General features: G+C 38.4%; 1 protein-coding gene across 2 annotated transcripts in view; it reads right to left on the bottom strand.

Moving 5' to 3' along the window:
• The window catches only part of LOC127634026 (lanC-like protein 2), a 69395-nt gene extending 46024 nt beyond the window's left edge, over window positions 1-23371 (bottom strand). The window contains exons 1-5 of one of the 2 annotated variants that reach the window (XM_052113420.1): window positions 22977-23371; window positions 21189-21528; window positions 11900-12017; window positions 11508-11715; window positions 10468-10615 (exon numbers count right to left, since the gene is read on the bottom strand). In XM_052113420.1, the coding sequence (XP_051969380.1) occupies window positions 10468-10615; window positions 11508-11715; window positions 11900-12017; window positions 21189-21356 (642 nt within the window). In that variant the 5' untranslated portion in view covers window positions 21357-21528; window positions 22977-23371. The remainder of the gene's footprint in view (window positions 1-10467; window positions 10616-11507; window positions 11716-11899; window positions 12018-21188; window positions 21529-22976) is intronic. The other variant, XM_052113421.1, reaches the window with a different exon arrangement.
• Window positions 23372-24109: the final 738 nt, after the last annotated feature.

The following is a 24109-nucleotide window of genomic DNA, read 5'->3' as shown; positions in this document are numbered from 1 at the left end:
CACAGCTCTCGCTTTGGACGTACAGGGATTGGATCGCCCTAAGAAGGGACCCCCCCACCCCGTACTCCCGCAGCACCTCACACAGTTTCTCCCGGGGGACCCGGTCATACGCTTTCTCCAGATCCACATGTGTAATCCCGGAAGGCCTCCTTCTTCAGTCGGATGGCTTCCCTGACCACCAGTGTCCACCACGGTATTCGAGGGTTACCACCCCTTGCGGCACCTAAAACCTTGAGGCCGCAGCTCTCCACCGCGGTTTCGGCAATGGAAGCTTTGAACATTGCCCACTCCGGTTCAATGTCCCCAACCTCCGCAGGGATGCCTGAAAAGCTCAGCTGGAGGTGTGAGTTGAAGGTCTCGCGGACAGGGACCTCCTCCAAACGTTCCCAGTTCACCCGCACTACTCGCTTGGGCTTCCCAGGTCTGTCCAGAGTCTTTCCCCACCCCCTGACCCAACTCACCACCAGATGGTGATCGGTTGACAGCTCTGCCCCTCTCTTCACCCGGGTGTCCAAAACATATGGCCTCAGATCAGACGACAAGTTTACAAAATCGATCATCGTCCTTCGGCCTAGGGTGCTCTGGTAACACGTACACTTATGAGCATCCTTATGTTCGAACATGGTGTTTGTTATAGATAATCCATGACTAGCACAGAAGTCTAATAACAAACATCCACTTGAGTTCAGATCTTCAATAAACCTCATCCTCCAGAAAGAATCACAATCAGGTATATGAATGATCCAGTGGACTTATTTAGACCAAATCGACTGAGATACTTTAACTGTCAGAAGTATGGACATGGTTCAAACAGCTGTAATAATAAGCATATCTGCAGTAATTATGGAGAGGAGGATCATGACAAAGAAAACTGCCAGAAGACACACAAATGATGCAATTGTGCAGTAGAATATATGGCTACATCAAAACAATGCTTGATGTGGATGAAAGAGAATGAAATCCAGAAAAATAAGGTGTACAAAGACAATGAAGCATGCAAATTGGTCTATGTGGTTCCCTCTTTCATTGTAAATAAAACTTTCACCTCTAAGTTCAAAAAAACTTTTGTTCAGTGGATTGCCAGACAGATCTAACCTGGCTACAAAAGGATAAACCACAAACTATCAACAACAGTAAAGACATACCTCATCCTAGATCAAAGAATGCTGGAAATCAGAACAAAACTACGTCAACCCATAGCCAGACCAAACAGAACTTACAAAAAAATAATAATAATAATTAACAAGAATTCTAAAAAAATCCCCTTCATACTTATGGGGGATTTTAACAGCCATAATACCTTGTGGGGTAGCAATCGGTGTAATTCAAAAGGCAAGAACACTGAGGACTTCACAATCAACCATGCCTTGTGACTTTTAAATGATGGGTCTCAAACCTATTTACACCCTGGACATGGTACTTATTCAGCAATTGGCCTAACCATCTGCCAGCCTGAGCTACTACTAGATCATCATGAAAGTGTGGCCTCTGTAGGAGTGACCATTTTCCAGTAATCTTGACCTTCAAAAGATGTACAGAGATGGCAACTTAAAAAAGCCAACTGGTACAATTTTCAAACCTTATGTTATGAAAGATTCAATGCAGTTTCTGAGGATGATCCAGAGCCTGTTAAAATGTTACCACAATTTTAATATTCATAGCAAATGATACCATTTCAAAAACTTGCAAAAAGGCTATAAAAGAGCGGAAGAAAGCTGAAAGAAGATTCTTAAGAAGTCCAACAACAGAAAACCTCAAAGTAAAAATAAATAGAGCAGAAGTGTGTAGAATAATAAATGAGGTGAAAAAGAAAGTTGGAGATATTTTGCATCTAAATCTACATCAAAAACTCCAACAAAAAAGGTGTGGAATCTGATTCAAAGAATGAAGAGCAAGAACAGTGGACCTCAAATTCAACGTATTAAACATCAAGACATCAATAAATTGCAAATGTCCTAGCAGAAATCTTTGAAAAGTGCTATATTGAGAACTGCCTCCCTGCCTTTCAGCCATTTCAGGCACAGGAAGAAAAGAAAGATGTAAACTGTTCATCCAATTATATGGACCTTTACAACCAACCTTTCACTATGGAAGATCTATTGTGGGCCATAAGCAGATCACAGGACACTGCAACTGGACCTGACAATATTCGCTATAATATTTTTTTAAATTTGCCTCACACTATCCTTTCCTTACATTTAAAAATGTTTAACTCTATATGGATGTCAGGGGATGTTCCATATTCTTGGAAAGAAGAGGAAATTATTCCTATTCCAAAGGCTGGAAAGGATCATAACAAACCTTCCGATTACGACCTATAGCCCTGAAGAATTGTTTATGTAAAACCATGGAGAGAATGATTAATGAATGACTATGGATGTTAGAGTCTCAACATCTTATAAGAAATGCACATGGTGGATTTAGAAAAGGAAGAAGCACTATAGATCACCTCATCAGCCTTGAAAGTTATGTATGTGATGCTTTTTATCAGAAAAGAACATGATGTAGCTGTCTTCTTTGACTTGGAGAAAGCTTACGGTGTTTTAAAGGATTTACATCAGCTGGGTTTTAGAGAACATCTACCCATTTTATTGCCAACTTTTTATCAAATAGACATTTTAAAGTCAGGGTAGGTAATACTCTATCGGACCCACATAGACAAGAGTTTGGAGTACCTCAAGGAAGTATCTTATTAGTGACCCTGTTTCGCAAAACATTGTTGCAAAAGTCATCGGATCAAACACTCATTGCAGTCTTTATGTAGACAACATTATTATTTGCTACAGAGGCAAATTCATGCACAGTACTGAAAGGAAAATCCTGCTAACAATTAATAGGGTCCAGGCCTGGTCTGTGTCCAACAGGTTTAAGTTCTCAAAGAGTAAAACAGTCTGTATGAATTTTTGCCAATTACCCTCTCTCCATCATGACCCAGAGCTATTTATAAATGGCGATCCCATTAAAGTTGTTAAGGAGACAAAATTCCTTGGAATAACCTTAGACACTAAATTGTCTTTTATCCCTCACATAAAGATTTAAAAGATAAATGCTTTAAAGCAATGGACATTTTAAAGGTTTAAGCAAAGACTAAGTGGGGAGCAGAAAGTTCAGTTCTTCTAAACCTTTACAGAACACTGATCAGATCAAGTTTAGACTATGGAAGCATAGTGTATGGCTCAAACAGGAAATCATATATCCTACTTTTGGACACAGTTCACCATCAAGGCATATATCTGGCACTGGGGGCCTTCATCACCAAATCAAAGTCTATATGAAGAGGAAAATGAAGACCATCAAAGAAAATCCAGCATATGATGCAATCTTCTCACCCCAATATTCATATCTGTATGAGGGAAAAATAAGGCTTATCCAACCTACAGATTAAATCCATCTAGAAATCATTAATGTTGACTTATGAGCATATAGGAACAGACATACTTCTGCAATATCCCACTCTGGAATCTCAAAAATCTAAAATACTCATGGACTTAACAAGAAACAAAAAATATGAAACCCATCTGAATGAATACCTTCAAAAACTCCTGGATATCAAAGAGATGTTTCCATCACATGGATCAAAGTCTGGAGATCATGTGTCAGCATGTGATCAAAAAAGCTGAATAATGATCCCCAATCAGAGTTACATTTTTACAGCAGAGGTCAATGCTATTATTCCAGCACTGGATAACATAAAGACCACACAACAGATACATTTCTTAATAATAGCAAATTCAAAATCATGTCTTCAAGCACTTGCATCACTCAGAAATGACCACCCAGCCCTTGTAACGATTTTAACCAAATTGTCAGCTCTGGAGGCACAGAATTTCAATATTTACTTTTGATGGTACCTGGCCATTGTGGAACCTGAGGAAATTAATAAGCAGACTCTGCTGCTAAAGAAGCACTTTCTACAGATCTTAAAAAAATGCTCCATACCACCTTCTTATCTGAAACCAACCATAATCTATTACATCATCTGCAAACATAATGGGATCAATGCATTAACAACAAATCGCATGTACCCTGTAGTGGGCAAAAGACGTATCTTTATTTCAGTAGTCGCTGGGATCAGATCATTTACACCAGTTGACGAATAGGACATTCTAGACTCACACAAGTTTTTAATATCAGATGAAGATCCACCATTATGCACAGCATGTCAGAATCCACTATCTTTGAAGCGTATTTTATTGGATTGTGCTGGTTTTATTTTATATAGGTTTTTAATTACTTTACCTTTTAACATATTCTTACTTGTTTTTCAGCATGAAAATAGCCACGGAAGCTTGCATGACTTCAAATCAATAACTAACTAACTAACTAATAGGGGTGTAAATGAATGTTTCATCACGATACGATCTTGAATCGATTCTCTTGGCCAGCGATCCGATATTTGCCAATATGACTCGATTCAGGGGCCTGCTAAAGATATTACTATTTTATGTGCCTGTTTCACTCAATCAATTACCTTTTTTTTTTTTTTGCCCTCTAATGCAACCAAAATATAATTTACCCCTACTAACTAACTAACTAACCGACAGTATATTTTTTGTCATCCTGAGGGACGGTCTCTGGTTACAAAGCAGACCAATCACAGCTATTGTGGTCTGCATTGACGCAATGCATTGTTACATTTTTTATTAGGTGAACATCAGGCTACAGCATAGGCTATGCCATAACAAAGTCTTTTTAACGAGTCAGTCCACTCTGCACCATTTTTGAAATGCTCCCGAGCAGCTATTTTCTATGTAAACAAGCGGCATACAAGTGCAGCTCCTATCTTCTTAAATAGGGAAAGACCGAAATCTCCAAAATGGTTGGACAAGATCTTGATCAAAGAAAAAAATTCAAATCAGCAGTAAAATCTGATAAGACTGGTATCATAAATTGTGTTTCTTTATCTCCGATTACACTAAAAAACGAATCCACCATGTGCTTGTATAGCTAATGAGTTTTCTTGAGTTGATTGACAGGCGACGTCTGTCTAAACGGTGATTGGCTCTTTTACCTGTAAGGTGGGACTTATTTTCTACATCTGTTGACCGTTGGGCATTTCAATTTCTCCCCTTTATTTTATTACAGTTGCCCGTCTCTGCTAAATAGTCTTTGGCCATAACCGCCATAGCTGCACATTGCCTAAAGCGTAATTTCGACAAAGAATTGTAAATCGGCCTTAATATGCAGAGCCAACTATAAGTAAGTCGATTTCACCTAAAAGTGTGAGAACACTGTCTTTGGCGCTATCCAAACATTCCTCTGTTTATTTGAGTGGCCCATCCAGACCGACACAGCAACATTGGCTCAACCAATGGTAAGAGTTTGTGGCAGGACTAATTATTTGCACAACCAATGGAAAATGAGGGGAGTTTCGTAGAACCTGTTTGAAAACAGTGATTATTATTTTTTGCTATTCCAATTGGTGACTGACTGATACCAATTGGGTCAGTCTCAAAATCTCCTTACAACCCTGTCAATGGAAAATGCACATTTTAATTTATTGTTGGTTGAAGGTTAATTTTATTTCAGCAATTTTGCATATCTCATTTGATTTAATTGTATTACATACATTTTGGATTTATAATGGCCATGGCCACCCTGCTCTATAGATATGGGTACAGACTTTTCAACTAGATGTTACTATATAATATACTACTATAGTACATTACTACTGTATAATACAATACATTCTATAAATAATAGATATAGAAAAAATATAATAAATCTATAAAGATATAAATACAACTGACATCATTCAAACATTTTCAAGAAAGAATGTAGTAGAACAAATGAGGAGAGAGGTTATTCATTTCACAGAACATACAACAGCCTTTTCACTGTTTTAGTAAGGTGCTTGTCCTTATTTAAAAGTCCACAAACCCTACAAAATACACATTGCAACAAAAGTACTTAAGATATCTATTGATATGATGCCCCCCAAAAGGTTTCAAGACAGAGAACCCTGTTTTCAGTCATTTCTTTATGCTATAATGGGTTCTGCTTGGCTGCTAGCATTCTGTTTGCCTGGTTAGCCCTGAGACCTGCACTAAGAATAGCCAGAGATGAAGGTAAGGCAGAAGTAAGTGTGTGTGTGTGTGTGTGTGTGTGTGTGTGTGTGTGTGTGTGTGTGTGTGTGTGTGTGTGTGTGTGTGTGTGTGTGTGTGTTACTGTATACATTTCAAGTGACTGCAGAGCACAGATTTTACACTTTACCAACACTTCCAAATTCTCTACCTCCTCCCCTTTTAAAAAACAACACACAGACGCACTCACAAGGTGTCCACTGCCTGATTATTTCCGCCTGTGAGGGGTGCAGTGCAGCAGAGTGGAAAAAAAGCTGTTTACTTGTCTTGCTGCCTTCAGTCTGAACTACTGAACCACACATTCTTTTTTCACAGATTCTTTTTTCCCCCACAGTTTTAATAGCCTTCAATTCATTGTATGCTTGATTAAAGTCAACAGCAGCACTAATGTTGGATAATTACTGCTCTTTTGTCCCAAACATGGCAAAAATAAAATATCTTCTTATTCTCTTCTCTTTTCTGGCTGTGTCCCCATTTGTCCCGCCCACATACTCTGTAAAACTGGATGGTGGCCAACGCACAAAGACTATAATGTATGACACACACAGTTAAGTGGCCCACGAGAGGCTAAACATTTACAGTGCAGGTCAGTGGGTTTAATGCATCTGATGCAGTGTCTGGGAGGAATAGACACACAAACACTCACAAATACCCTCTGGAGATCGAGGAAAAAAAGAATATGCAGAAGATTTTTATGAAAGCATGTTTTGCAATGCAATGCACAGTATATTTATCAATGAGGATACCTGCCTGCAAATACTATGTACATATATGACCACATTTTGTGCTTAGAATGGTAATATATTAACAGTAGTCGATTAGATCTGTTAATATATCAATTTTGGTATACCTCAGATAAAACTGCCCCAGATGGCACTTAATAACAAAACCGATTGCGATAAATCACTTTTTATTTAATTTACGTGAAAGTGAAAATACATTGGCCGCAGATTGCTTTCTGTCAACAAAAAAACACTGTAAGCAAACCACACTGGCACTGTGGACATCTGAAATGGTTCGAATTAATTTAAAGTGACCACATAGAAGTCAATACTGCTGATACTTCACAGTGTTTTGTGAGTCATCGCAAAAAGTAAACATTGGCCTGCCGATTAGTCGACTTGTAAGAATTAGTGTTGTAAAATACCAGTAACATTTCATGATTCTCAATACCAATTTTGATACCACAGAAAAAATTGGTAATATGCTATTGAACACACTCAATGAGTGAAAGTCTCGATGAGTGAAATTGTCAAACAACAGGATGGTAACTGAGATTAAATGAGTAGTATTCGTCTGGTCATGTGATTCTAACATGGCAGCCACCATGTGTGGATCATCTCCATGTAGAATAAAACAGCTTTCATAAGGTTACTGATCTGACTGGTGTCTTTATTTTAATGTGAGTGCTCATGATTTCCTACATATATAGCAAAATTTAAATTCATGTCTTTAAGAGTTCAACTTTTGAATGAGGGAAAAAATTACTAAATGCACTTTAAGTAGGACCTTGTGTAAGCATTTCTTTACTATTTCTATTAATTTACTTCCCAAACTCCATGTTTTCCCATTTCTTTTTATTCAGAATTCCATGTTTAAGTCCATGTTAATTCAATTTCATCTTCAAAATTTTGTCTAATAAAATGAATCCAAAATTGTTACTTTTCAACAAAACAATTTAAAAAAAAAGTGCTTTAATAAAGATTATCACGTCATAATATAAAACACAACATTGGTCTAAATTTGTCAAATAAAATGCTGCACAACAGAGCATCACTTTAAAATGAAAACACTGATGAAAATGTCTATTCAATACAACAACACTCTGGCTTGTGAGCTATAGTTTCAACATAATACAAATAATAATGTTAATAATAAATGGCATTTTACTAAACAATAGTAATATATATCTGTCGCGATATCTTAAATTTCACTCGTCAAGCTTTTATTTTGAATCAGACATTTATTTTGATGTGAAGGCAATTCTGATTCTGTGTTTTGTGTCACACTTCTGGATTAGACGTTAGTTATAAAACTCATAAGTGTGATTATTGAAGTGCAAAATGCTGCTATTTAATTATAATTATATATAGTCTCCAGGTGCTGCGCGCTTCACATTAAATGAGCGCTCTCTTCTGTCATCTACTACAATAAGCACAGTGCACAATGACATAAAATGTGGTGTTTTGATCAGTCTGTGTTTTTAGCATGAGCAGCTTCACACATTCACTTTGCAACACCAAGCACATACAGACTGTATATTTATTTAATTAAATCACATCCATTTGCAGTTTATTAGGCACACTAGGACATACAGTGGGTACGGAAAGTATTCAGACCCCCTTACATTTTTCACTCTTTGTTATATTGCAGCCATTTGCTAAAATCATTTAAGTTCATTTTTTTTCCTCATTATTGTACACACAGCACCCCATATTGACAGAAAAACACAGAATTGTTGACATTTTTGCACATTTATTAAAAAAGAAAAACTGAAATATCACATGGTCCTAAGTATTCAGACCCTTTGTTCAGTATTTAGTAGAAGCACCCTTTTGATCTAATACAGCCATGAGTCTTTTTGGGAAAGATGCAACAAGTTTTTCACATCTGGATTTGGGTATCCTCTGCCATTCCTCCTTGCAGATCCTCTCCAGTTCTGTCAGGTTGGATGGTAAACGTTGGTGGACAGCCATTTTCAGGTCTCTCCAGAGATGCTCAATTGGGTTTAAGTCAGGGCTCTGGCTGGGCCATTCAAGAACAGTCACGGAGTTGTTGTGAAGCCACTCCTTCGTTATTTTAGGGTCATTGTCTTGTTGGAAGGTGAACCTTCGGCCCAGTCTGAGGTCCAGAGCACTCTGGAGAAGGTTTTCGTCCAGGATATCCCTGTACTTGGCCGCATTCATCTTTTCCTCGATTGCAACCAGTCATCCTGTCCCTGCAGCTGAAAAAACACCCCCACAGCATGATGCTGCCACCACCATGCGTCACTGTTGAGACTGTATTGGACAGGTGATGAGCAGTGCCTGGTTTTCTCCACACATACCGCTTAGAATTAAGGCCAAAAAGTTCTATCTTGGTCTCATCAGACCAGAGAATCTTATTTATCACCATCTTGGAGTCCTTCAGGTGTTTTTTAAGCAAACTCCATGCAGGCTTTCATGTGTCTTGCACTGAGGAGTGGCTTCCGTCGGGCCACTCTGCCATAAAGCCCCGACTGGTGGATGGCTGCAGTGATGGTTGACTTACTACAACTTTCTCCCATCTCCCGACTGCATCTCTGGAGCTCAGCCACAGTGATCTTTGGGTTCTTCTTTACCTCTCTCACCAAGGCTCTTCTCCCCCGATAGCTCAGTTTGGCCGGACGGCCAGCTCAAGGAAGGGTTCTGGTCATCCCAAATGTCTTCCATTTAAGGATTATGGAGGCCACTGTGCTCTTATGAACCTTAAGGGCAGCAGAAATTTTTTTGTAACCTTGGCCAGATCTGTGCCTTGCCACAATTCTGTCTCTGAGCTCTTCAGGCAGTTCCTTTGACCTCATGATTCTCATTTGCTCTGACATGCACTGTGAGCTGTAAGGTCTTATATAGACAAGTGTGTGGCTTTCCTAATCAAGTCCAATCAGTATAATCAAACACAGCTGGACTCAATTGAAGGTGTAGAACCATCTCAAGGATGATCAGAAGAAATGGACAGCACCTGAGTTAAATATATGAGTGTCACAGCAAAGGGTCTGAATACTTAGGACCATGTGATATTTCAGTTTTTCTTTTTTAATAAATGTGCAAAAATGTCAACAATTCTGTGTTTTTCTGTCAATATGGGGTGCTGTGTGTACAATAATGAGGAAAAAAATGAACTTAAATGATTTTAGCAAATGGCTGCAATATAACAAAGAGTGAAAAATTTAAGGGGGTCTGAATACTTTCCGTACCCACTGTATAACAATTTTAATTTGATTAATTGTCCATTTTTGTGTAAAAGGAGTTATTAGGACACACATTCAAAAGAGTGTGTGAGCATTTGTAAGTAGCCGTCTGCCAGTCAGACAATGCTAGGGGACCAAATAGCGATGAGTGGTTCTCATTCTCAATGGGGTGCATGTTAAGTTGTGCGCAGAGAGTAGCATGAGCCTCCACATGCTGTAAGTTTCCGCAGTGTCATGCACAACGAGCCATGTGATAAGATGTGCGGATTGACAGTCTCAGAAGCGGAGGGACTGAGACTTGTCCTCTGCCACACGGATTGAGAAGAGTAACCACGCATCCACAAGGACCTAGTAAGTAGTGGGTATTGGGCACGCCAAATTGGGAGAAAAGGGGATCAAAAAAAATATTAGTCACACAGTCCTGATTTACAGTGCAATAACAAATAAAACGATCACCTCGGCAATGGTAGTCTCGTCCACAGTATCAGGCCCGATTTCTTTATTCACGTACAGTAGGGCAAAGAGGTAACCGGCCCGCCCATACAGAAGCTCGTCAGGAATGTCAGAGTCAAGACTGAGGACTGAACGCTGGAGCTGAAGCAATCTGAAATGAGAGGAGAAAGAGAAGTAAAAGATAAAGTTGAATATGCAAAATCTGTTTTTGTAAAATGGCTCTTAAACTTTATAATTGTAAAAAGGGAAAAGTATTAAGGAAAGGAAGAGGTATGGGAAAAGTTAAAAGTTTAAATCTCTCGTATCTTTGTATAGTATTTATTATACTTTTTATTCTACAACCATCTGTTTTTCCACTTTTAACTGAAACCGTGTGCCAAAAGCACAATTAATTGAGAGCACAATAAGGGCAGCGTTAGATCAGGGTTTACAGGATATATAATCAGACTCATGCTGAGAGCTGCAGTCTAGCAGACCATCCATCAGAGGAACGAGTACAGTGCATGCAGTCCTGCTGAAAACCATGCCAATGTAGAAACACGCTCCACACTTAATGCATGAGCGAGACAGAGAGTGTTTCAATACAGCAAAAGATTGTGCTTCTAAAATGCCTCATAGAAGAAAAAGTAATCTCTTCCTCCAGCTCTACAATGCCTGTATTTTTGTTAAATAATGTCCAATCCAATGTTCTCTCTAGTTATTGTGTATTGCACCTAGCAGAGCTGTAATCAAGTTAAAGGTTCACTACTTTGAAGAATCGTAAATATAATCAGCCTATATTTCTTTTTAACGTTTCTTTAACATTTTCAGCGAGAGAAAGGATATTACTGACAACAGAGAGGGGGGATTTTATTGAGATATGTCACAGACTGGATTCCAACCTGCATCCCCCACATGTGCACCAAAGTGCAAAAATGTCAAGAGCGCATGAGCCAAGTGCTGCGCCTCAGCTCTGCTTAGGTGTCCATGACAACAGGTGGAAAAACCAGACAAAGCAAAGGAAGAGGCAAAAGGCAAAAGGTAAAGTCTAAAATGGTGCTTACTTAGTGAGGCACTCCTGGGACTCAGTCTGGTTTTTTAAGTGGTGGTGGACAACGGCACCTACAGCAAGAGGCCCCGCATCTCCGCACAAGAAGGTAACACGCCGGCCGTTCAGGTTCCGCAGTGTACGTTTGACATAATCCAGAGCGCGCTGCAGATGTGAGGCCTCCTGGGTGACCCGATAAAGCTGCAGGTAGAGAAGGGCTATGCCTGGAGACGACAATCACCTTTCAAAACATTGGGACTCCAGCATTTACAAAGTGTTCCACTACCATAATTATATAAATGAATAACATATAAAAGACCTCATTACATCAAAACTAATTTACAAATATATTTCAGATAATCCTTTCATATTCATTGTTTAAGCATGCTGATTATGTTTGGAATTCACCTGTCCAGCCTGTATAGGTGGAAAAATCATGTGGATCTGCAGTCTTCAAACCCTCCTCCATTTGCTGTAGAAGATCTTTAATCTTATTCTGCACTTTCTTCTGAAAGGCATCACTGATCTATTTTCAGAGAAGAAAAATATGTTTTCCAACCATTAGAAATAAATGATTGTGGTCTTAATCCAGAGACGTTCTCTACGCTAGTATGCAAACATAATTGAAGGCTTAGCCACCGCATTTCAAGTGTGTGATCCCATAATGTACACAATTAACCTGCATTCCTGTGGTTTTAACAAACCTTCAAATGTAGCTCCTTTCAAATGTCTGTGGCATTAAACCAAATGTGTTATAATTCAGTTAGTGAGCTAAAATATCTCAACAGTTTAACCAACATGTTCAGCAAGTTTTAGAAATAGAAAAATTATCACAGACGTATAGGCTAATGCCTGCAAGAGCGCCCATTGAGAATGCAACACATCATTACATTGTATTGTGAATTGTGTCACATTTCGGAATTCAACAACGCTTGAAAACCTGTCCGCTAGAAGTGTTTGTGTTCATATATTTTTTTCATTTGCATTGCAGAGTTAGCAATGCTGACAGCTTAGTTCGGAAAACAGTTGTTTAATAACAATTATGAGTTCACACAAAGAAATACTGACAATGAAGTATGCAATACATTAACCAACAGTTTTTTTTTTTAAAAGTTATTGCCTTGTAGAAGCCCCACCATAATTCAAATGAGAATCCACTAATCAAAGTCTTAATATGGTGTGATCTATATGTCAAAGACACATTTTTAACATTTTTAAAATGTACTTCAGAGGCCTCTTGACCCTTCAAAGCACATGTAGCTCTGCCTTAGAGCACTACTCACAGTAAAAGTTGATAGGACACAAAGTAATTTCCCAAAAGCATGCAAACGATTAACAATAAAGTCACAAACAGTACCAAATAGAGACTTAAAAGGAATTGCTAATTGTACTCCATTATAACTGTCATCTGTGATTTGTTGACAATGGTACAAAGGAATATATTTAACCTCAGGATCTTGGTGGTCACCCAAATCCTTTTGTTTTCTGTTCATAATGTGTATTGTCATTTGATTTTCCCCCACAACTGATATCACCTCTGAAGGTCTGGGTTCAATAGTTTAGTAACCTTGAGCACAGAAGAGGTTGGTGGTTGGTGGATCGAATCCAGAGCCTTTTCTTTCAACTGCAGCAATGTGACTGTGAGACAAATCTTAATGAGGACCAAACCTCACCACTCATGCAGGACACTTACTTATAACCAGCATCTCAGTAGAACACTGACATAGCCTATCTTAATATACGTAGGCCAATATAAAATTGGTAGGACCTAGAAACATCCTGGTTACTTCCGTAACTTCCGTTCCCTGATGGAGGGAACGAGACGTTCGGTCAAAGAAGTGACACTAGGGGTCACTCTTGGGAGATCAACCTGATGATCAGGAGCCCGAGACACCTTCTGATCTTTGATAAAAGGCCAATGGGAATTGGCGAGTGGTATTTGCATGCCACTCCCCTGCACATATGAGTATAAAGGAGCTGGCATGCAAACCACTCATTCAGATTTTGTGCTGACGAGCCGAGAGAGAAGGTCCCGGCCATTTCAACGGGTAGTCCATCGTGGCAGGAGGCACACAACATTTTGTTTTCTCCATCAGGGAACGGAGGTTACAGAAGTAAGGACGTTCCCTATCACTCAACATTGTGTCGATGAAGTGACAACAGGGGTCCCCTACAAAAACACCACCATTAGCACCATTAGCTGGACTGTGTTACGTGAACTGGCAGTGCGAGACGGGCAGACTACTGTGTGCCTCATAGCCAGCACACCAGGCCGACATGTAACCTCCCCCGATGCTGTTATGAGCATTGAACGACCCTCCGGGGACAAGTCGACTGCCCAATTGAAAGAATAGGGGCAGGCTAGCCCAGTCGTGCTTTTTTTGTTTTGTATTTTGTGTGTATTTTGAGTGGAAGTATGTCACATGGTCTTGCCGACTCTTTTTCGTCGGAAGTGAGTCATGTGGAGAAGTCCAATGGTAGGTACTACCCAACGGGGGAGGAGTTTCTACAAACATGGTGACTGGGGCAGAAGGCCCTCTGCCCAAGGAAGATGCAGTTTACTAACAGGGAACGGTACCAGGCACATCTTTAAAGAGAGTGCCTTAAACTCAGCTGACTCTAAGGGCTCAAAGGGGGCTCCCCGTAGACCCCGAAGAACTACAGAGAGGTCCCACGAGGGAACAAGGCATGGTCTGGAGGGATTCAACCTCCTGGCGCCTCTCAGGAACCTGATGATCAGGTCATGCTTCCCTAAGGACTTACCGTCCACTGTGTCATGGTGTGCTGCTATAGCGGCTACATACACCTTCAAGGTGGAGGAGGACAGTCATCCCTCCAACCTCTCCTGCAGGAAGTATTGATCCAACTGAGCATCCCTGGGCTGAAGAGGTGGCGAAAGTGGTACCGGGCAGTAAAAGGTGCCGTCTGCGGTCTTGTCAGCTCCTCATGCACTTCTGGGAAGAAAGGAACTGGGGCGGGGAGCTGCTGAGAGCGGTGCCACGGACCCAGGAACTAATCATCAAGCTGCGAGTGTTCAGGGGATAGTGGAGGCTTCTCTAGTCCGGGACCCCGACTCGGGCTCTAGCCCGACTCTCGCAGCTGCCCAGGAAAGCAGGTCCGTGCCCAGGGGGTGATCTCTGCAGTTAACCAGTGCAGAGAGGGGGAGAAGCCACTGTAATGCACCATCAGAATCCAGCAGAGTTGAATGGAAGCCGTGGGAATTCAGCTCACTTATTTCTCAATGAAATAGCGACCGCTCGGCTCCGAAGAGAAAATCTGAATGAGCAGTTCACACGCTAGCTCCTTCATACCCGTATGTGCGGAGGAGTGATGCAAATACAACTCGCCATTTTCCATTGGCCTTTTATCAAAGATCAGAAACTGTCTCGGCTACCAAGGGTAACCCCTAGTGTCACTTCATCGATACAACGTCAAGTGATTGACAGATAGGGAACTGCATGTAAAGTACTTTTTTTTTTTTTTTTACATAGGACTGATTGACATATTCCTGCTCCATGGTATGTACATGGTACTTATGGTACCAATATACTTCAAAGAATACCAAGGTACCAAAAAAAACATGGAATTGCAATGGTACACATAAAAAATTACATGGTATTACAATGGCATGTCCAAATAAACAAAAACAAAACAAAAACTCACAAAAAAACATGGTAGTACTAATGGAATTTTTTATTTAAAAGTGAATTTAAAAGTATTGTAGATGTAGATACGTTCCTAAATTTGGCTCCCGTCCCTCCTTCAATGCAAGGGATTTTTTAATCGCCCAGGCAAAAATGTTAAGTCTGATCCCTTAGATAAGTAATTGCAAGTAATCTCCTCTACAAGCAGCAAGATTTATCATTCTGTAGCATAAACCATGTGTGATGATGAGTACCTAAGTTTAATAGTTAAAGGAGTATACTTAAATCCCTAACCCTAAGAATAAGCAATAGTAATTAGACGTTTAGTGAAACAAAATGTAAAGAAAGCAAGCTTTTTTTGGCAATCCAAATACACAATTTTATCTCTTGTATACTCTCCCCTGTGCTAAGCACTGCCAGACACATTTGGACTTAAACAATGCAGATAAACAAGTTCTAGTCCCTGCTGTGCTCTAAAATCAGTAAAACAACCTCCTTCCTGTTTGTTCATTAGCCTGAAACAACACCCAGCAGCCTGCTCCAGGAATGAGTGTTTTAAGCAGATTAAGCACTGCGTTTACAGAAAAGAAATAAGCACAAACAAGCTTGCGACCAACAAGTCCAATCCACGGTGGCTCCACCTCGCATCTTACAGGACTTGAAGGATCTGCTGCTAACGTCTTTTTGTCAGATACCACAGAACACCTTCAGGGGTCTTGTAGAGTCCATGCCTTGGCGGGTCGGTGCTGTTTTGGCGGCAAACGGAGGACCAACAGCATATTAGGCTGGTGGTCATAATGTTTGGCTCATCAGTCTACAGTATTTGTATCAAATTGCCTTTGTATACCAAAAAGTTTGTGATGTTGGTTGCGATTTGTGTTTTATTATGTGGATTATTTAGACTTTTAGTATAGATGTTATAACGTTAAATTCGTAAACTGGCAGGGTTTTGAGCAAATGTAAAATACAACTAGATATTGTTCCAATTGATAACATGTTTTAACTGTTAACGTTAAAATGTATTATTTCTAATCACACCTCAGACTGTCTCTACTGTAAGTTGCAATAGTTTGCGAAAGTGTCTCGAATGTTTTTTCCTCCTTGAGCAAATCAATAACACACTTGTCATCAATGCTGCAGCTTGTAGAGAGATGCATTTTATTTTATCTAGAGGCTCGCTTGAGAACTCCAATATCTTTCGTACTGTGGTGATTCCATAGTTGTTAACTACTGAACATGTCAAGTAGGCCTAGTTCTTATTCTCATCCATGATGGGCTAAGGGCAGTCCAAATAAAAGTTTCTTTGCGCCACCTACCATACAGGGGTAAAATTGCTTGTCAATTAGTAACACCTATTGTAAAGTCGTGAATGTGATAATTAGCTTTTAATCAGAAAGGGCCATTCGTTGGTGATTCGTTTCAAATTATGGCATCACCTCTGGTGTACAATGACCTTTAGACAGCAACTTATCCCTGATCATGACAAAGGATATAAAGGTTAACAAAACAGCCATTGAAAGCATTGTAGCATGGGTCTTGTTTCTAATTGTGCACAGTTAAGAGCTTAAAAAAGATGGCTATAAGTGTGTTTCGGGACAGTTGATGGAAATGCCACTTGCCCTGTCAGGGCAGCAATGCATAGTTGCTAAATGTAACAAAAATGTTTTTATACAGTAGTGTGAGGTGAATTCTGCTGATTTAAACTGAAAAACACATAGGCCTATCAGTTTTTGTCCAAATAGGTGGCAGTATAAGAAAATGGAATCAGTAAGAATGGGTTAAAAATTACAAATCAGGCGTAATATTTTGCACTGTATGCCATCACTTTCCAGCAAAGCTAGTATTTTGTAAACAAAACGTAATATTTAATGTAGAATATTAATATTATTCCTGGGACACACACATACACTGGCAACCAAAAGTTTGGAATAATGTACAGGTTTTGCTGTTTCAGAAGGAAATTGGTACTTTAATTAGCAAAGTGGCATTCAACTGATCACAAAGTATAGTCAGGTCATTTACTGATGTAAAAAACAGCATCATCACTATTTGAAAAAATTCATTTTTGATCAAATCTAGACAGACCCCATTTCCATCAGCCATCACTTCAACACCTTATCCTTGAGTAATCATGCTAAATTGCTAATTTGGTACTAGACAATCACTTGCTATTATATCAGCTATATATCACAGTTGAAAGCTATTTGGTTCATTAAATGAAGCTTAACATTGTCTTTGTGTTTGTTTTTCAGTTGTCACAGTATGCAATAGACTGGCATGTCTTAAGGTCAATATTAGGTCAGAAATAGTAAAAAAGAAACAGCTTTTTCTAGAAACTCATCAGTCAATCATTGTTTTGAGGCATCGAGGCTGTACAATGTTTGAAATTGCCAAAAAACTGAAGTATTTCATACAAAGGTGTAAACTACAGTCTTCAAAGACAAAGGACAACTGGCTCTAACAAGGACAACACTGCATTTATAGTTGTTGTTGTTGCTAGTTTGCAGGAAGAGATGTGGAAGGCCAAATGTACAAATAAACAAGAAGATAAGTACATCAGAGTCTCTAGTTTGAGAAAAATCACATGTCCTCAGCTGACAGCTTCATTGAATTCTACCCGCTCAACACCAGTTTCATGTACAACAGCAAAGAGAAGACTCATGTGTGCTTGTCTTACAGGAAGAATTGTAAAGAAAAGACACTTTTGAAACAGAAAAACAAAAAGAAAAGATTAGAGTGGGGAAAGAAACAGACATTGGACAACAGATAATTGGAAAAGGGTGTTATGGATCTTAACCCCATTGAATTTTTGTGGGATCAGCTAGACTGTAAGGTGTGTGAGAAGTGCCCAACAAGACAGCCACATCTATGGCAAGTGCTACAGGAGGTGTGGGGTGAAATGTCACTGGAGTATCTGGACAAACTGACAGCTAGAATATCAAGAATCTGCAAAGTTGTCATTGCTGCATGTGGAGGATTTTTTTGATGAGAACTATTTATAGTATTTTAAGAAGTTCAGAATTTTTTTTCTCAAATTGGAATTGGAATTTTTCACATTATTAATGTTCTGATTATACATTGTGATCAGTTTAATGCCACTTTGGTGAATAAAAGTACCAATTTCTTTCCATAAGAGCAAAATCTGTACATTATTCCAAACTATTGGCCTTTTTACATATAGAAAATTTTTGTGGGTTATTTTATTTTTATTTTATTTATTTTTTGTGGCACCAAAGAAAATGTTGAGCTCCAGTCCTTACCGTTGAGCTCTTAAACTTAAATCAAGAACCTTCTTGATATGAGCTTGTTCAAATAGAAAGTTCTAGTATTTTGTTATGATGGATGACCAGTCCTTGGAATGTGCTAAAGACCTTCTTTATTCAGAGTTAGATTTCATCTGCTGTACAATTAAATGTTTCTGTATTTTCACTGATTTTGTAAGCTCTTCTCCTAGGCTAATCACGTTTCGGACTTTGTCTTCCACTGTTCCACGCTGGTGGAAAGACGTTCTGAACTCCACTCGAGGTAGCTGATTCTCAAGCTACTTTAAAGGAACATCTGAACTAGGACTGCACGATTTGTGGAAAATGTCATATTGCGATTATTGAGGCTAATATTGCGATATGCGATAACGACTACAAATAGAATACATGCTGAAATGTGTATTTTTCAACTCAGACATACAAACTAGCAACAACAACAACTATAAATGCAGTGTTTTCAAATTAACCCTAACCCTAACACCTAAATAAAATAGAACAATAAATAAGAACATACAAATTTTCATGAAACTAAGATTGTGCAAACAAACAGAGACATTTAAGCAGGATGTAACGTACTTTGTACAAACTCTTTTAAAAAGGAAACTGGATATAAAAGTGTGGTTCACTCAATCAAACCACTAAACTGTTGTTGTTGTTGTGTGTATATATATATATATATATATATATATATATATATATACATACACACACATTTTATTGTTGTTGTAATTTTAATGTTATTTTTCACATAAGATTGATATTATGATGATCTCATCAATGATGCAACATGTTGCGAGCTGCAGACAGCGGGGGTGTGAGACGAGCGTCTCCGTGTTAGAGTGCGCATCAGTGGCAGAACTTTAAATCTCTCCCGTCTCGACTCCCACTCAGATTGGGTCTCTTTGGCGACTGGTTGACGCAGCTCTGACCGCACAGAGAATGACAGTTTTGGAGTTTGAAAGTATTTACATGTCATGCTCCCGTATTAAATTAACTTTAATTATTGATGAAATAAAGATATATCGCCAAGCTGTGATCTGTGTCTCTGTGTTATTTTTTCTGACCACTAGTTCAGTGTTGGTCTGCTCGGCATCCATCTTCACCTGATTTCCACACTGCACACCAGAAACTGACATGACCCCACATGCCACTCCCTAAACTGAGACTGACTGGTCATGTTTTTATTAGCGGTGTAGAAAATGGGCAAGCAGCTCTCAGAGACAATGGGCTGTCACGTCCACACATGCACTTGTTTATTTAATACAATCGCAGAATTTGCCGTCATATAATCGCACAGGCTGACATTGCGATTGCGATATGATTAATCGTCCAGCACTAATCTGAACATGCATCTCTTTTGTGAGCAATTGACCCAATCCTACTAATGCATTAACTGTCTTGCTTCTCCCTAAAAAAAACAGTCTTTCTCCTTCCTCCCTACTTGTACTTCTCTGTGCAATTTGAAACTTTGCATTGCAGCACTTCTCATGTTATTGCCTCATTATGATGAATTGCTTTTGCTGTATTCTTCATTTGTATGTCACTTTGGATTAAAGTGTCTGCTAAACAAAATGTAAATGTAAACAAGGAGACCGAAGACAAGTACTCTACAATAAACAGCATGTGAGCATATATGGGAAAACTCTAATATCAAAACAGTAATTTTGATTGATAGCTTACGAACTCGTTTCATATTTTTATGGTTAATTTTATTTTAAACAGTTCAGTTTAACATTTCTTTTTTACAAACTTGTTTTATTTATAATTCTTATAATTATTGTATTGTCTCAGTTCTATGTCTTTTGCAGCTTATTTGATTGTTCATCATTTGTATGTTTATTGCTAGCTTTTGTAACATTAATGTATCCATTACATAGTTTACATTTTTATATTTTACTATTTTCTTTAGATATAATTTTTTTTTGTTGTTGAACAATTTTTACATTTATTTCTTGCTTTTGTCTTTCTGCAGCTTTATTATCCTTTACATAGTTTCACACTTATGTAAAGATTTGAGTATGTGTATTTTTTTTATATTTTTTTGTCCATGAGGGTGGTAATTATGTTGGCAAAATATGAAAATATTACATTACATAGTAAATGGTAATGTTAAAATTTTGGCATAACTGTGGTTTAATTACAGCTGATTTCAGGGGACGTACAGGATAAGTTGTGGCCGAGTTCTGGTGCGGGAGCGGTAAATTGTTTGGCTGTTTTCTGGCTGATGTTACAATTATGGCAGCATGCTGGGGGAGCAGGGTAAGTGTGGCTGAGTTTGGCCTCTTTCTGGGGAGGATATGGCTTAAATTCAGTAAATGGCTTTTGGGTCAATTTTGGACTGTAATTCAATGCGGTATGTGGGCCAAACTTGCAGTCAGAATGCAGACAGATCCGGGCCAGGAACTTTTCCTATCTGGTTTCTCATATAGACACAGAATATGCTGCACTTCATTTACATAACAGAATAGTAGACAGTAGAAGTCTAACAGATATCTAACAATCCAGCCAATACGTACACAAACAGGACCCTGCAAAAACAATATAAAGGATATTATAAGCTTCAAAAATACAGCACATCTCTGTTATTTGAATCAGCCTACTATATTTGGACTTGCACAACCAGAATATTAAAGACCTTAAATATCAGAATAACACAAATTAATTATTTTTGCACATCATTACGTGATCATCTATTAGTGACGAATGCTGTGTGTCAAACCCCAAGTAGACAGCACAGTTTGTAAACACAGACCCATATGCACCAAACATGCAAATAAATCGATCACAGACCTTTCCATTCGCATCAAAGGTGTCGTTGCTGTTACTGTCAGCTTCTGAATTTGACGACACAAGTAATCCCTGATCCCAATCTGAGAAAGGGTTGATAAAACTGCGCTCCTCCATCTCTGACTCTCCGCCTGTGGCCAACTTCAGTCTCTTCGACATGTTTTCTCCCATGTCAACGGCGGCCCGCCAGGGACAAATTTACTACGGCTGGCGTACGGGGAAAACGCGTTTTGTTTTTGTTTTCTCTAATCAGGTCCTGATGCTGCTGGTCGCGTGATGCAGCTGGAACAGTCCGCACTGTTAGTGGTTAGCAGTCACTTCCAGAGTACGAAGGGTGGTGTACCTTTTGAATTAAACAAACAAAAAAAAAAAAATACATTAAAAATGCAATTCACGAAAAATAATTACTCGAATACACCTATTATGCTGAAAATATTTTCATTTTTTGAGATCATGGTAATTTATTTATTGTCATTTTTATTATTATTTTATAGAACAAGTAAAAAAAGTTGTGTAACAGTCCAGAGACAGTAAAAGATAAACAAATAAAAGTCCTGAAAAATATTATTGGTGTAAGTTTTTGGTATAATATTTTATTATTATTTGTTTAAAAAATAATCAGTGAAACAGATTTTTTTAATCCCCTTTTCTCCCCAGTTTGGAATGCCCAATTCCCACTATGTAGTGGGTCCTCGCGATTACTCACCTCAATCCTGGTGGTGGAGGACAAGTTTCAGTTGCCTCCGCTTCTGAGACAGTCATCACGTGGCTTGTTCTGCATGACACCGCGGAGACTCACAGCATGTGGAGACTCATGCTACTCTCCGCAATCCACGCACAACTTACCACGTGCCCATTGAGAAAAAGAACCACTAATCATGACCATGAGGAGGTTACCCTCCCCAGCAACCAAGTCAATTTGGATTTTAACTCGTGACTCCAAGGGTGGTAGTCAGTGTCAATGCTGGCTGAGCTACCCAGGCCCCCTCAGTGAAACCATTTATAAACACTTTTGTCCATCAAATCAAAGTCAGATGGAGTGACCAATAGCCATTCTGTTGTCATGTGAACAAAAAATAAATAAATACATTTTTATGAAAAGGAAAGATAACCCTCAGAACACTACTTGATATTTGTGACTCAAAAATTCATGATAATTATTATTATTTTTTTAATGGTTAATTTAAATGAATGATTAAGTTGTGTAGGCTACTCTCAGGTGTATCACGTGAAGGAGGGTGGGCTATTTCAATATCTTGAAGGTTACACCACTTTTTGAAATAATTTTTAAGTCATTAAATTAGTATTATTATTATTATTACTTTTTTTTTAATTCAATAAAAATAATTATGAGTAGTAAAAATTTTAAATATATTAATAATATATATATACATATATATATATATATATATATATATATATATATATATATATATATATATATATATATATATATATATATATATAAAATTAAAATATCTAAATTATATAGGCTAAATTTCTTCGAACAAGTCACGTGTGTTTTAAACTAGGTGTTTAAAAGATTTCAGATTTTACAATCTCGAAAATCCTTATTTGTTATTGACCCATAAACATTGAAATCATCAAATCTGCTGTTCATTGAAATCACTCTTTCGTAAAGTTGCGCTGCATGTCCAAAACATGAGCACAATGCGTCGTCCTAAGACTATTTTACTGGTAAAGCAATAAATCCATGGACATTACTGTTTTGAATACAAGATCATCCCATTCATATGTAGTGGACGCGTTTAATGACAAACGATCACTTACATTCCCCATTCAGTGCAGCATAATCGAGAGACGCAGAGCTTGAACTGAAGCAGGATGATTTCAGTCCTGAAGAATACTGTCAGCCTGAAGGCTTTACATTCACCATCGTCCAAAAGAAGCGATCCGATCAATTAAAGCAGGTCTGGATGCATCGTCTTTCATTGCAGTTCCCATATGCCATACCAGTCCTTTCCTTTCTCATTTCCGGGCTTTGGCTTTCTCTTTTTACATTTACGCACTGAGGGGATCAGATCCGGCTGGTGTCACCAGAGCAGGATAAATAATGATTCTGCTGCCTCTATCTTGAGCACATTTGATGCATAGTACGAAACAGATGGCGATTTCGCTGTGTGATTTGCTTCACCATCCAGGATTTTACAGCAAACAAATCCATAAAATCCCTCAACCGCATGCTCTCTCTCTCTCTCTCTCTCTCTCTCTCTCTCTCTCTCTCTCTCTCTCTCTCTCTCTCTCTCTCTCTCTCTCTCTCTGTGTATATATATAGTATCTTACAAAAGTGAGTACACCCTTCACATTTTTGTAAATATTTTATTATATCTTTTCATGTGACAACACTGAAGAAATGATACTTTGCTACAATGTAAAGTAGTGTGTGCTGCTTGTATAACAGTGTAAATTTGCTGTCCCCTCAAAATAACTCAACACACAGCCATGAATGTCTAAACTGCTGGCAACAAAATTGAGTACACCCCAAGTGAAAATGTCCAAAAAAAAAACATTTTCTAGAACTACATTAAGAAATGTTGTTTAAATAGTCCTTTTAGAGTTTAGAAGTTGATGGGACTAAGTTGTCATGACAACAAAGTTATAAAATGAGATATAACTACACAGAAGTGGTAAGTGTGAGCAATTGTATCACACTAAAATAATGTTAACATGCAAAATGTTTATGTCTTTGACTTTACTTCTGAAATAGTGAGTATTTTAACTTTTATGGATTGGCACTATTCACTTCCTTGACACATGTTAATTATTGTGGTCATCAACTTTGTATTGAATCCGAAATATTCCTTTAAATTCTTATTACTAAATGTTATGCCTAAATTGTTTCCTATTTTATTTTTTTAATTAATTAATTAATATATTTTTTTTTGTATCACTGTTATAACCTG

The sequence above is a fragment of the Xyrauchen texanus genome, chromosome 41 (assembly GCF_025860055.1).
Source record: "Xyrauchen texanus isolate HMW12.3.18 chromosome 41, RBS_HiC_50CHRs, whole genome shotgun sequence".
NCBI classification, from domain to species: Eukaryota; Metazoa; Chordata; class Actinopteri; order Cypriniformes; family Catostomidae; genus Xyrauchen; species Xyrauchen texanus.
This window is presented reverse-complemented; position numbering and strand designations above follow the sequence as displayed.